This window comes from Myripristis murdjan, chromosome 11, assembly GCF_902150065.1.
Source record: "Myripristis murdjan chromosome 11, fMyrMur1.1, whole genome shotgun sequence".
NCBI lineage: Eukaryota > Metazoa > Chordata > Actinopteri > Holocentriformes > Holocentridae > Myripristis > Myripristis murdjan.
Window position 1 is genome coordinate 27254406 of NC_043990.1, and position 15825 is coordinate 27270230.

Here is a 15825-nt window from a genome sequence, read left to right on the forward strand (position 1 = left end):
AAAATTAACTATTATGGCTTACTGTGGCTAGTAATTATTTTTGCTGATAAAAGAGCATCAACAAACAAACAAACAAATGAACATACTTGCAGAATAGAAGTACTTGAGTAGAAATGACTTTATGACTTTATGCCAGTGCAAACTGTGCTTCATGAGGTAGCCTGAGTATTTCTCTTCTCACAGTAGCCGTCTTAGGTGGTGTAAGGCTCTTAGGTATTGGGGCCAAGCTAAGGACGAACGCTTCTTCTGGCGTCTTGTTATTGAGGACAACCATGGCAGCCAAGGCTTTTCAGCGCAGACAGTTGTGATCCATTGCAGGGGCAATCAAAGTGTTGTTTTCTATGGTACAAGTGCTTGCAAAGGCTCAGAGGGTGATGGATGGGGCTGTGCCAAATGAAAGGGAGCATTAGGGTTTGTTCGCTATGGCTGAGGCACTTGCAGGTGCTCAGCAGTGGGGTAGGTTCCTCATGGGGTCATGAGTCTGGGCTGCATGCAGGGAAAGGAGTAAGCCGGTTTGTACAAGCTCCATATGCAGCACTCCTCCTTGTTCACCAACACTCATGTTGCCTCTGCTGTCTCCAGGAAACTGAACCTCCAAACCTGGTAGATTCACCTGCAGGCTGACATTCCACCATGCAAATGTTGTTTAAGTGTGGTCTCTGTATTCCTTTGTACTTCTCTTGTACGGCTCAGGAAACTCCTCAACAACACACAGTTTCTCCTCCATTTTGCAGCTGTCCTACACCTACGCTAAGCTAAGCCTATGCTACTGTCACTGGTTGTGCCTTTAACTCTATAAAGCCATTTGTATCATATATGATACACATTTTCAATTCCGTTTTTTCATTTTCAGTTTAATCAATACTTGACCAAAATACTGTTGTATACCTTTGAACACTTCCCCTGTTCACCCTGGACCATACCATTGGCACTTCAAGTACATATCATATATCATACACCAGAAAGGTCGTGTAATAACATATTTTTTGTTTTTTTTTTCTTTTTTTTTTATATATATTTTATTATAGGACTAAATAAAGGGTTCAATTTAAAAAAAATTGGAATTTTCTGCCAATTCTTTCATAGTTCAGGCTTTATAGGGTTAAAAGTGTATGCAGAGTGCTGCACTTTTATGCTGCATATTGCGATGGTCTGGACGCAACCAGAAAATTGGGCTCAGTTGAAATGAAAGGGGCACATGCAAAATTTTCTACAATAATGTGAACATCAACTAAAACTGCTTGGCAAAAAAAAAAACTGTGATTCTCTGACCCACAGAGACTTATCTCAACCAATGACACGATGAGCAGTTCCCCCTCTGATGAACGCTAATCTGCATGATTACATAAAAGACTTGCACTTTTTTTAATGACAGATTCAAAGCTTGATCCAACTCACCTGCACACTTGGTCCTGCTGATCAGTGGGGGCCCAGGTGCCCCCGTGCCCCCCTCCCCAGGACGGGTTAGCAGGACACTGATTCGGTACTCAGTGTCTGGTTCCAGATGCCAGACTTTATAGGTGAGTGAGCCCACACCGTGAGTCTCCGTCCACGGCGACTGGCTGGCTCGGTACTGGATCTCACGGCGGATGACCGGCCCGTCCCCTACGATGGAGTTGGTGTTGAGCTGGATGATCAGATAGGTGGGACCTGCCCGCAGGAGCTGGGGGGGTGCAATGGGTGTGGGGGGCACTGCAGAAGGAGAAGAGACAGGACACCGGTGTACATCATGTAGCGTATTTCAGAGGAGCTAATTCACGAAGGAGCACACAGTAGCACTTGGCTGGGTGGTCACATTGTGCGCATAAGCATTATCCTTGTAAAAAAAAAAAAAAACATTCTCAGTTTACAACAGATGAGCCAATTAGCTGTTTGTTTTGCCATTGTGCATCAGTAACATTTATTAAAAACAACAGCATAATATGAAAATCTCTCCATGACAAAAACTGATTGAGAACATTCAAAGACAATCAAAACACTGCCAATTTAAGCAGAAAGTGACTGCATCATTCAAACAAAGGAAAAGTCAAGGATTTTACCATTTTCATTTCCCCCCCCCCCCCAATTTCAATAACATTATTTCTGCTCTGCTAGAGCACCGATTCACAAAAATCTTTTAATCACATCAGGACTGTGAGAGAGGCTCTTGAATGGAGCGAATTCTTAATTTTCACCCTAATGACGCTGAATAAGGGCTTATTTGCATGAATGATAGCATGACTAATTCTGTCCTCTCGCCATAAAAGAGCTTTGATGGATAATGTGACCCTTATCAACCCTGCGCAAATTTAATTAATTCCACAAATGTTGATGCTTATACACTTATAGTTTGGAGAGTGCATCGGCGACATGGTTGACACATACAGCGAACACGGCTCTCTACATGTGATGATTCGGAGAGTGATTCACTGACTTTGTGAAGGTTGCACAGGAACGGCAAAGTGGGTGTGGGAGGGAAAAGAGAAGTGCAATGGTCAGTTACAACCACATACAGGGCCATCTGGGTTCCTGAGCATGCATTACATATATACCATAAATGCATAAAAGCACTTTGCTCCGTGTGGGAGTGTGTGGATTTATGCTGCGAGGAGAGAGAAAACAAGAATAGGGACATCTGTGTGAGTGTGTGTGTGTGTGTGTGTGTGTGTGTTTAGCTGCCTGGCTCCAAGCATATGGTTGAACAAGCTGTAAGTGTGTGTGTATGTGTGTGCATGTGCATGTGTGTGTGTATGTGTGTGCGTGGTGGGGGTTCTTATGCAAGTACATTTGCATACTGTATGTTTATGAGGCTATCACTGAGGGAGTTACTACATTAGGTCAGGCTGGACAGGCCAGCGTGCTTGTTCACTTGCTGGAGTGGATGTAATATGTGTATGTGTGTGTGTGTGTGTCTAACAGCCTACATGTTGCCAAATCCAGCATACCTCTGACGATGAGTTCGCCAAAGTTGGAGACGGTGGCGCCCCTCGACGACAGGGTGATGCAGCGGTAGAGGTCCTGCTCGCCGCGCTGTGCCTCCACCTGGAACGTCGCCATCAGCCGCTTGTGGCTCAGCCGTGAGATGGAGGCCGTGTCCAACACCATGCCGTTCCTCCGCTGACAAGCCAGACAAAGACCACACGGAGAGAAAAACAGACGTGAGGAGGCCGGCCCACCTGTTTGCAGGTGATTATGTTTATCGGAAAGACTATTCAGGTGATTAAACATTTGTAGCGGCCTGGGAAGGAGACAGACAGACAAAGGAGGGTCAAAATTAGCGACGTGGGAGGGCGGGGATAATAAATCTGCTGTGAATGTCACGCTTAACAATAGCGCTTCCCCTTGCGAGGCTGGTGACACAGGCCTCCCAGTTGTTGTTTCCAACAGGAGGCTCAAGCTGACATCTCCTCATCTCTCGCCATGCTAATGTGTCAGCGCTCCAGGCGTGCTGGCAATCGGCTCAACCACGGCAACAGGAAATCAGAGGCCAACGTTTGGAATAAGCTGTTCCAGGTGCAGGCTCCAATATATGCTGCTCGCTCACAGAATAAGCAGAATATTATGTAAGCTGTCGCCCGCTCGCGCCTTTCACAAGTAAGTGGGTTTGACATCTGGATGTTTGAATTGGTTTAGCAGGATAGAAAAAAAAAAAAAGCAGGCGGCACATTTAGAAAATATGAAATCGGATGTACAGCGGCTGGGTAATACCCCCTAAAGCTATAGATTATTGCTCGTTTTAAAGTTTAGCTTCAGTATCAATATGATTGTGCATCTGTCTCTTTCTTCCTTTGAGCCTCAAGGAGATTTCCAATTTGATTCTTTTTTTTTCCCCTTTTCAACAATTTTGCATTCATCTATGCAGTATGTATTTGGGTCTGTATTGAGCCAGTGCTTCAAAGCACAGCGTGCATTTACTTGATTCCATACGTCGGTGGCATCAAAACTGCATCCCGCCTTAAAGCCAACCTGCAGGCTTTTTAAGTAAATAAATTCATGTATGAGCCAAGTCTGCCGCCACCATCCCCCAGTCTGGCAGCGATCCCCGTATCATATTGTTAATTAAGAGTTGGTGTAATAATTAATTCAGGATCGGACCGAGAACAAACACGTTGACGTTAAAGATCTAAATAGAGTCAGAAAAAGTAGTCTGCAATTTGGCCTAGAAGACACCGGAGGAGATATGATACTAATTGATTAAGAAACATTATGCTAACAATTTGTTTGGACTACCTAAATAGAGGGAAGAGTTGAGGAGAGCTGCTCCAGACTGGTCCAGAGAGGACCTCCGCAGTGCCAGGGAGATCAAAGAGAAGCAGCAATTAGCAGCCTCACAGTGTTGACGATCAAACAGGCCCCGAACAACAAATGGAGAAACAGACGGCAATAATGGTTTGTGATAAATCTCTGGTTCTCACTCTTAATGAGAAAAGTGGGGAGGAGTTGAGGCGAGGGCTGCTAGAAAGACAGGCAGCGAGCTTTCACATCGCTAATTCTTGTGGCAGAGCAGTCCAAGTGAAGTGCGGCACAGCATACAGGCAAATTACAAAGGACAAGCCACATTTTGTTTGTTTGTCGGTATCATCGCATGTGCTGGTGCGGATGCATGTGTGTGTTTGCCCACATAGCTCCGTCAACAGACTTCGACAGAAAGACTATGGAGTTGATAAAAATGGCTCTTGTGCACGCTGATGATCTTCAAAGGCTTCAATTCGGGAGGAGAGAAAAAAAAAGAGGATATGAAATAAAATCGGGCGGAAACACAAGGGATGGATCACCAAGTATACTGAGATCTCATTTGCAAAGCTTCTCCCTGCTGCCATCATTTCAAAAGCACTTAGATGTGCAGGCTTCAAGGACGGAAGAAGAGTGGAGGCATTCAGAGATGGATTTTTGAAGACTAATATTAGCTCATATATAGCTCATAGGAAAATTGAAAATATTTTCAGTTTGTGCATGAGAGAGATGACTTTAGGGGCTCGGTAAACTAAAAGCCATCACAATCAAAAGGCTAAGAAAGCACAGGCACACGTTAATAATGTCTCAGATGATTAATTTCCACGTGGCTGTACAATAACTATGAGACACAAACAGAGTCAGAGTCGCAGATTTACTTCATTTCTTAACAGTATTAAATCATTATTAGGGGGCCTAGCAGACAAGGTAATGGCTCCTGTTGCATTACAGAACGACACAACATGATAGAGCCAGGGAAGGTGACCTCAGCTCTTTGTCACCAGCTCTGGACCAGGCTGACATGGGAGGGCGGGGGGGCTTAGCAGTTAGGGAGACCGTCCCATGATGAGAAAGTCTCCACTTCACACAGCAAAGGCCAAGTGTCCTGAGTGTGACACTGAACTGTGCCAGCTACTCTATGTAGACATTAGGACAAAATTATCATTTGGGGGCCTGTTTTCCAATGAATACATCAATGTACATCCATATCACTTAAACACAAAAACCTATGTGTAATTATTGTAATATTATAATTATTTGGGGTAGTTTCTGTATTTTTATTTTATTTTATTTTATTTTATTTATTTATTTATTTTGGTAATAATATGGTAATAATATGGCTTTTTTTTTAATTTTCAGGTAACTTTAGGATAATTTTCTTGTAATTTATAAATAATAGTTTTTCATACTTGAATAAAATAAGAAGAATAAGAATAAGAATAATGCATTTTTTACAGATTTTTTAAAAAAAATTGTGATCATTTCCATGATCATTTTCTTTCTAAGTTTTTGTTTTTTAATTTTTCTTTTTCTGTTTTTCCAAATTTTATAGTAAATTTGTCCTCTTTTTCTCTTTTCTGTGTGGGCTCTGTTTTGCTCTTACCTGGCTAGAGGCCACTGAGGGATCTTGAACTGTTTTCACTGTTAAGTCACACCCACAGCACCACATGATAGCAGATATTAGTTTTAAAAGGCAATATTGGTATCAGTCTAAAAAGTTCTGTCAAATTTGGCATTTTCGTGACTTTTTCTGTGTCTTCTGTTTCTTTCAAAAACATGGAGAAAGAGGCCATGAGCAAATTGATGAAACAAGAAAATGACCAAAAATTTGTGAAAACAAGAACAAAACAGAAAAGAAAATTTGTATTCAAATTAAATTACAAATATAATTACCACAAAGTCCCTGCAAAAAAAAGGAAAAAAAAGAAATCAATTGGGTTTTTGTTAAGTGGGAAAAAAAACAAATTATTTAAAAATAAAAGCCTGCCCAAGGTTCCTGAGTTTCAGCGGGTTAAACTAGCAACAGCACAAAAATAACATGGTTTTTTATTTACAAAATACTTAATTATCTTTGGAGAGACCTGTCTGAAAAGCTGAATGTGTTTTGAACATGCATACATTTGTTATCTGATTCTTACAATAATTGGTATTTGTACTGTTTTCTATGGGTGGGAAGGTAACAGATAATGTATCTGGATCGGCCTCCGGAAAAATAACTTAAAAAAAAAAACTATCTGTAGTTTGAAGTAACCTTCTGTTCTTCAAAGAGGGAGGGGGAGCAGGCAGCTGATCCTTTTCACACTATTTTATCTGTAAACTGCTTCATTTTTGGCAACTGGGGGACTCAGGAGCAGATTATCAAAGGCTCATGTATGCAGATTAACCTGAATAAGAACTTAATGGTAATACAGAAAAAAGCATGTAAACATAACAAATGGAAGATGCCCTGGATAAGAGCATCAGCTAACTGCCAGGAAAGTAAAATGTCTCTCTCTTATCTTTCCGATTGCTTTTTTTCCCCCCTGGTCCCCAATCGCCTTCTTTCATCCAGGTGCTGAGACACTGCCTTGTCACAGCTCAGTGTTTGACTAAAAAAAGAAAAAAAAAAAACACTCACTCACACACAGGCACTCTCTTTCTGTCTCATTCTCACCTCCAGTAGGAAGGGTTCAGTCTCAGCAGTTTTGCCCGTGGCCACGCACTGGAACGTGGCATTCTGCCCGGCATTCACCTCCACGTCGCCCAGCCGAGAGAAATGAGGCACCTTGTCTGTGGAAGGAGGACACACACGCACACACACACACACACACACACACACACACACACACACACTGGTGAGCTGGGCAAAATGAGAGCTCAGCATCAATGTCTAAATATATTAAACACACATGTGAGGTGTAATTTATTCAAAAGACACTAAGTACGCACAAGGGCCCAGACACACTCTCATACATGCATGTATAATATACACAGCTTCATGTATTCGTACACACATGCATACACATGCACCCGCACACGCACCCTGCAAAAAATAGCCATCTTAACGAGGCATTTCATCTCATATTGAGTCTTCAAATCTTATATTTGTTAAACGAAGTGAAGCACTGTGCCAATGGGGTAAGATAATTCCACAGATGTAAATCTACTTGTCTCAAGAATTTTCTTGAAACAGCACACACACACACACACACACACACACACACACGTTACTTCATTCAGTTTTGCAGGGACAGAGGCTTGAACACTTGCCTGAGCTCACAGAAAGACTCCTTGTTTTTCCTGCGGTATCAAATGCTGTACTCTCCAGGCACTATAAATCTTCTGAATCTTGAGTCTTTTATATTCCCATCAAAAATACTGGTAAATCCTTATTCTGTGTTTTTATCCCAGCCTTCATGACAGCCGAGCAGCACCGCTCGTTATGATTGTCTGTTATAATCCCAACTGGATATGTAATGGCTGATGCTGAGATGGAAAACAAGGCTCATTTTACCAAATGACTCCACTGAATACTGTAGGCTACTTTGCATGGGCTGCTTAAACAAAGAAGTGCATAAGCAGTATGCCTGTGGAAATGCATGTGTATAGTGTTTGTCAAATGAGGTACCCCCGCACTTAGTCACACGACTCTTTGCCAAGATGCTTTTATGTAGAACAGCTTTTCAACAAAAACACCGTGCTCATTGTGTACATGTGTGGAACATGACATGCTAACTTACGTAGTTTTAAATAATACCTCTGCCTTGCCTTGTATCATGTGTACTGCACAATGCCAGATCATTACCTCCACCAAAGAGGAACAGCAGGAGCTCATGTGATCACCCTTGTCCATCTGTCTGTCCATTCATCAGTCTGCCAGCAAGATAAATCAAAAACTATTTGGATGACGCTTGGTGGGAAAATTGGTCATGGGCCAATGAAGAAGTGAGTAACATTTGGCACCAAAGGTGAGCACCAACGGGGGGCGCTTAGCACAAACAGGGCTAGAGTTTCGAAATGCATCCATCATGAGCAAAGGTGGCACTGATCAGCTTTTCCATTCTGATTGGCCGGAAAGGGCATGCTCCATAGTAACAACATTACCAAAAAAGGGCATGGCTTCTCACTAACAGGGCTTTAACCCTCCAGCTGCGACCCTGGTGGAGGTCTGCGCTCTACTGGTGCCTTCTTGTTTCTTAGATAGATAGATAGATAGATAGGTATACTTTATTGATCCCAGACTGGGAAATTCACACGTTACAGCATCATCATCAATAAAAACAAAAAAATAAAATTAAAAATTAAAAGTATATACAATAGAGACTAAAAATGTGAAATATATACACTAAATACAGTAAGGGCTAAGTATATACAATAAAGTGGCCTGAGAATATAAGATGTTTAAGTGTTGAAATGTAAGAAATGTAAGATATACTGATGAAAATAATAAATATGAAAAATGAAAAATACAGATAGTACATGGTATGGCACAGGGTAAGCTTGACACCATAGTACCAGGAAACAAAGTGGCAGAACCCGACGCCCGAGCGCTTAGGAGATTGTTGATTGGTCAACTCAAGTGATCCTGTGTTCTCTCTCTAGTGAGAACACAGGCACCAAAATCTTGTGTCCCTGGGCCATCATTGGTTTTGGTGCTCAATTCGAACACTTTGGAAAAAAAACTACAGCGTGTTAAGCAAAGTCAAGAGTCAGTACAACCTTTTGGCCACTGGGGGCAGTGCAGAGCACTTGCAAAACAGAGTAGATACCTGGTGGTTAACCGGGTTAATACTGTCGATACTGTCAATGTTACATAGCCCAATATTTATAATGCAGACAAAATTACAAAGTGACATGAAATTGATGATTGTAAAACGATGGCAATTTCACCAGATTTCCATTAATGTTAAGGCTATGTGGTGTTGACATGTTGCACGACAAGAGGGGACAAGCATTTTTATTTTCATTCATTTTATTTTATTTGCTAAATGGTTTCATATTTCATTAATCTAAGCACATAGAAAGGCATTCAGCCAGTTTCTGCTCATTTCCACCAATGCAAAGTGAAAAAAAAAAAAAAAATGACAATTCAGAGTGCAGATTTTCTGGAAAGGGCCTACTGACTGAAAGTTGTGGAGCACCTGAGCCAACATCTGCTGGGGACAGAGGGCTGATTTTGCTCTCTATGGTCTCATCTAAATGGCAGAGTTGACTCCAACAGGCCCTGAAAAATGGTAATATTTTTAAAAACCATGTGCAGGTTTTGAAAGCAGCTGGCCATCTACAAACTACAAACATTACTCTGCATACATTTCCACCGCCGAACACTGAAAAGCTATTTAGCAGTCACAGTTTTCAGTCAATCTCATTATGTTGTCCCTGCATTGTAAAAGAACAGGAATGCGATGCGTCATCTGTTATTCCTTTTGATGGGTGACAGGATCATACTCCAATTATCCCTTTCTACAGTCGTCATTTTTGAGCCCCTACAGATTAGATGAGGCAGTTTCTATAGAACTACCAGTTTCCTTTCTTGTTGTTTAATCAAACCAACAGCTGGTGTAAACTGGCCTTATTCGCTGCCTGTTCTATTGATTTTGATTTCTGGTTCACTTCCATTGATATTCTGTTGTCAGACGATCAGGCCTTTACAAGCTGTATTCCATTCCACAATGTCAAACAGAGTAACATCAAAGATACTATATGAAGAGCATTCTCATTAATATATCACTCTGATATGCCTTGCTGTAATGCTGGCAAAAAAAATGTTGCAAATGAGTAGAGATACAGAAAATCTAATTTGGGAGTTCCTGGGTTTAACTCTCCTTGAAATCTAAGAAAATCTCTCTTCTTAAAGAAATTAGCATGTCTTGCAGTGATGAAACAGATTATTCCCCGACTTTCTTTTCAGTCACTACCTTTAAAAAGAAATTATGTAAAGCATCTAGCATTGCTTAAGCCTTCCATTATTTTATGTATTTACTTTTCCTTTTGCTGACCCATTTTGAAGCTTATATTTTGGTGTTGCACTAATGCCTTGCGTAGTTTAGTCTGATAGAATTGTTCTATACTGCATGTAGGAAAACGCTGTGACTAAAACGGAGAGAGGGTCACAAGGTTAATTTCTTTGACTGATTAATGCATTTATTCCTGTTTGGCGTTAATGCCTCAGAAATGTTCTGAAAACACTCCTGTTTTCATGAATTTCACTGTAATTGGTGTGATCTTCACTCTGTGACAGTTTTTCTCTGGAACACATTCAGACCTCCCTCACCCTCCAACATATTGAGCTAAAAGGGAGTAAGCAGCGATAATCTCCCAATCCCCGCCACCCGCAGCGAGCCCTCTCACCCCGTCCACCTTTGCACTGAGACTGACATTCAATACCATTTTCATGCCAGTGATTCATTGTATTTTGACTGTAGATCTACCTTCCAGGCAGAGGGAAAAATGTTTCTGAGACAGCATTCAGGCCGTTTTATAACACTGACACTTTGCTTTATTCACACGGTGGCCATATTTCATTTACAGACATCGACAGAGCTGGAGGTCAGACTACTCAGGACAAATTCAACAACAAGTGGATTTCGATTGAAAATGGGCGGGCAGCTTTTCCTCTATAATAAACCAATACATTATCTTCATCTGTTTTTCACAGCAGCCATTTTGCCATGAGACAGCAGGGTAAACACTGGTGCTGCTGATGACATTAATGAAGGCTGCATTGCAGTCCAGTGAACCAGCAAGAACAAGAGCGGCACCCTGGCTGTGTTAGACCTAAATGAAATATCAATGCCATTAGCCACACCTGTGTTTACCCTGCTACTTCATGTCAAAATGGCTGCTGCTGCAAAGAAGGTCTGATGAGTTGTGTAAATTATAGCTAGTAGCTAGTTTTAATGCACAGCAAACTTATTATCAGTGAACCACAACCCAAAAAAATGAAGCACATAACTCACTTATCACAAACACAAAAGGTAAAAGCTCTATGCTAACAGTATTTCTCAAACTTTTTCTCAACAGTTATGCAACCACCTACTTTCCTCTCTCTACATTTATATAAAAAATGGAGTAAGCTAGATTCATAAATTGGATATTGGCTAGTTGGTGGATATTCATTTTTCCACTTTCAATAATTTGTAAAGCCCATCCACAGTCATGAATGTAAAACACTTGATTTTAATATCTGAGGAGATAGAATAACCAACATCAAAATATGAGATATTAAGCTATCGTTACTGTGGTCACACCCAGCCCACGGCTGAATGTGATGCTGCTAATGAGAGATGTTCTTGGCCTGCTGGAAAAACAAGGCTAGTGTGTGTGAGCTGCTGTTGATGGACACTGTCTTTTTTCTGGTCTTGGACAGAGATGGCCTGCTGCTGGTGAGGCTGGCAAATGAGAACATGGATGCAGTCGAACACTAATGGGGACATGGTGTGGTTTTGCTGCTAGGATGTGTTGTGCTGTGACTCGTTTCCTCTGGACACTGACAGGATTCTGACTCGCACCAGCAGAGGAAGAGAAATCAAACACATCTGTCCACAAAACACACACCTTTGCCCTGGGTTTCCGTGGCAACGGACATCTGGCAGAGGATGGGATGATAGAAATGGCATCTCAGATTTTACCCTTCTCTCATGTTTCTCTTTCCTACTTTTCTGCCTCCAGTCCTTTTCATGCTTTGGCTTTCCGAAGAAGAGAGAGAGAGCTTTCCACAGGTGTCTCTCTCTCCTACAAACATTGATCTATCTATCTATCTATCTATCTATCTATCTATCTATCAGTCTGTCTACACATGTATATGTATACTATCACTTATGCTGTTCACTAGGCTAGAACACTAGCAGCAATGTTAGCAGCTAATTAGCTGTTTCTGTGTATATTCTGTAATCAGGTGTATGTCATGTGAAGAAAACTGAAAAAAAAAGTCTCAATTTACTTGTAAAACAAAGTTTTAGAAAATTAAAAATGCAAAGCATTACAAGCCAAATAAATGGGACAAGTCATGAGATGCTGAGGCTCTTTCATTTACAGGGTAGAGCCATACAGGAAATTTACATTTAAAATCAGAATGCCCACTGGTGTGGGCCTATGGCCTGCCTAGTCTTAATTAAAACGGCAAAATATAAATTGAGGGCGGCAATCTGAGTCTCAGACGTATTCTTTCTGATTGAGATGGTGGTTATTTAAATTAGTAACGCCTCCTGTTATTCAGAGGAACTTCCTTCTTAAAGAAAGATTCCTTTTGACTGAAACACGTGTCTCGAATGAAAACGTGGAAACAAACAACAAAATGTCAAGTGAGTTGGAATGTGAACAGAATCGTGGGTTGATTTGCATCTTTCCCGGGGGCCAAACAATTATTCTTGCTGCCTGTGGGGAAATTTGTGCCAGCTTAGTCATGTTTGCTTACATGTTTGTGTGTGTCAATTTGTTTGTGTTGTCTGAGGGCCGGTGAGGGCATGCAGATGCAGCCACCGAGGTACAAAATGATGCGTGATCACGCACACATATGCATTTATCTAGACTAAGCATTTGCTTGCGTATGAGATCATGACTGTTTGCATGTGTCGGTGAGTGCATGTCGGTGTGTGTGTGTGTGTGCGCATGTGTGCGTGCGTGCGTGTGTGTGTGGTATGTGTGTGCACACACAGTGGCCCCTGGCAGGGACACTGTCTCCTAATGGGAGCGTTGATTATTTAATGGGGAAGGCGGGGGTCCATGAAACACCATCTGCACTAGGGCCAAACCCGGCCTCAGTCACATGTAGGGGGCCATGGCAACAGTGCTACCCGGCAACCCATCTCAAATCACCATAGAAACACGTGCAGCTCGACCGAGGAAGGGGCGACAGAGGGTAAGTGGTAAAACTTTGAGATGAGCTTGGGTACAAAAAAAAAAAGAAAGCTGGTTATAGATGGTTATACGAGCTCCCTTTTCTGTTTCTCAATGAGGATTCAATGATTTATAACTTGAGGTCTGCCTAATTTTTTTTTTTTTTTTTCTTTTTTTTTTTTTTAGCAGAGCCAGAAAAGGAGATCTGAATTTCATGAGCTCATAAATGCCCTACATTATCATTCATTAACATTTTCCCAAATTTATGCAGCTAAAAAACAATATTACCCCTCTCAAAGAATGCCAGTGTAACTCTAAATTAATGAGTAGAGTTTGACATAAATGGACTTTTGAAAGCACATACCTACAGCAATATTTTCGCCCTGAAGATACTGATTATACATTCAGTGTTTCTCCAAGAATTGCATGACTGGCAGGTTGGAAAAAACATCTGAAAAGTAAAAAATCTGCTCAACAAAATTTTGGCATTAGAATCAATTCAGGTTAAGAGCTTCTCATAAACAACCAATGTCCTACTGACTGATTATAATAATCATACAAGCTGCATTATATCCAGCACTGACTGACTTTTGCTAAAAGGCCCACAGTCTAAGCAGACTGATCACTATTATTGCATCCGTGTTCCGTGTTCTGAGAGGTCCACACGGATCAGTGCCACTGCATTTCCTATGACTTCCATCTCCAGTCACTGTCATCATATCATATTTTGCTGTGAGCGTGGAGTCCAGCGGAGTTAATAAGCTTGGAGACCCGAGGCACAGCAGCAAAGATTTGGTGTGATGGGAAAAGATCTGGAACGTTAGGTACGACATCTAGTCGGAGCACGCGGGTGGGTGCGGGGAAGGACTCTGGGGGGGGCGTAATGGGGAATTCTCTCAGAAAATAATGTGGCAATATCGAAACTCATGGAGCCTCAACCCCCTCGCGTCTCAATGATGACAAAAGAAGAGGAAGAAAAGAAGAAGAGAAAAAAAAAAAAACGGGGAGAGGATCAGAGAGCGACCGCTTGCTGTCTTTTTCCACCCTGTAACATCACATTAGCTTTGAAAGCGCCCGGCTGGGAGCCGAGCCATCAGAGGGAAAAGGTCAGTTATTGTGCTGGGACAAAAAGAAGCTTCCTGCCGCGTGAGTGCGCCTCTTGGCACTTGGGCAGGTATCAGGTATATGTGCCTCAGTGGTTCCCCATCAGAGGGGTTGCCTCCTAGTCTTCAATCACCTATGGGAAGAGGCCGGGTTTCCTGGCCCGGACTCGTCCTGCCTGCCACTTTGCCCAGGCTCAGTAAAGGTCAGTGAGTACAGGCAGTGGAGAGAGCTGGGTACTTACAGCAGGGGTAGTTGAGCAGCAGAATGTCATCTAAAGCGATGTAGCCCTGTCGGTCCTCGGAAACTGTCGCCTCAAAGATAACCTGGGGAGAAAATAGGCAAATGAAATGACTAGGAACGATTATAGCCTGAGTGGCAAATAGAACCAGGAGCAAACAGAACAAGAGGTTGGAGGTCTCAATCACCGACACACATCTGCGACTGCTCAAGTCTTTTCAAAGGTCAGCTGGGGATAACAGGCAGCAGAGTGCACATTTCATGACTCGCCCGTTTATTTCTCGCAGTTACTGGAAGTTTAAAGGGAAACTCCATTCTTCCAGTCTCTCTGATATTTTAACTTATTTTATTGCGCTTTGAAACTCTTCACCAACATTTAACACTCACAGAGCAGCAGAGGTAGGCAAAGCAGAGTGAGGGAAAGTGGGTGCAACAAAATAGTAAATTATAGCCCTCCATCCCAAAATAACTCCAGGAATACATTACAATCACAGATTGACGATAACAGCGGAAGAAGACCTGAGGGTGGATTTTTTTTCTCCTTTAACAGTTGAAACAAAAAAGTAATGAAAAATTAATTTAGACCCCCTTAATATGCATTATTCAGATGCAGATGAAAAACCAACATGTCTGTTGGATATACTAAAGAGTTTAGCAAACATTACTGAGATGACAGAAGTTAATGAGAGATCTGCATCCAAAAACTTCAAAAACCACATGGGACACCAAAAGTCTACACTGAAACCAATACTACTAATAGTAAACTCTTATCACTGTAATTACTAGGGGTTACAAAAGTTATGGTTTGGATACTGTTATGATTTTGAGGGATGGATCGGATCGTTTTTTGAATCAATTAAAATCAAATCTCTTACAAGCTTAAATCAGTTTTGCTCATTTTTCAGTCCCTTTCAATACAGAAGAAGAAGTTGCAATTTTCATTTCAGTTTTACTGGACTAAAATGTGTGTGCAAGTTCATTTACAGGCATTTAAACACAAGATATCTGATCCAGCATCACTAACCATTAAATATATCATTATAGTAATTAGTAATATAGTTTTCTTGTGATCTGTGATCCGCACTGACTGTATAGATAATCAACTACGCTCTGTTACATCGCTACTAACTACTACTATTCTCAACATTTCTGAACAGGCAATATACTCCTCATGCCTTGGTCAACTGACTAAATCATTTAAAAGGACATTTAAAAGTACATAACCTCCACTGTCCTTTACCCATGAGTGGAGGTAGAGCTTACAGTCTGCAGACTGACTTTAAAACGATCACTCGCCTGCACATTTAAAATGGAGAGTGTTTGTCTCGACACTTAGAGGCATCAAGCAAACCTGATGTATCCCAACATGAGTAAACTCAAAGGTTTTGAGCTTATTGGATTGGACATAACTTAATTTTAAAGGTAACACCTCACATTCTAAGAGGAACTGACTCT

General features: G+C 41.6%; 1 protein-coding gene across 1 annotated transcript in view; it reads right to left on the minus strand.

Annotated features, from left to right (window-relative positions):
- ptprua (protein tyrosine phosphatase receptor type Ua) overlaps window positions 1-15825 on the minus strand; it is a 131801-nt gene that overhangs the window by 64029 nt on the left and 51947 nt on the right. Inside the window, 4 exon segments of the mRNA XM_030062985.1 lie at window positions 1399-1692; window positions 2925-3096; window positions 6866-6981; window positions 14375-14456. Coding sequence (XP_029918845.1) covers window positions 1399-1692; window positions 2925-3096; window positions 6866-6981; window positions 14375-14456 — 664 coding nt within the window.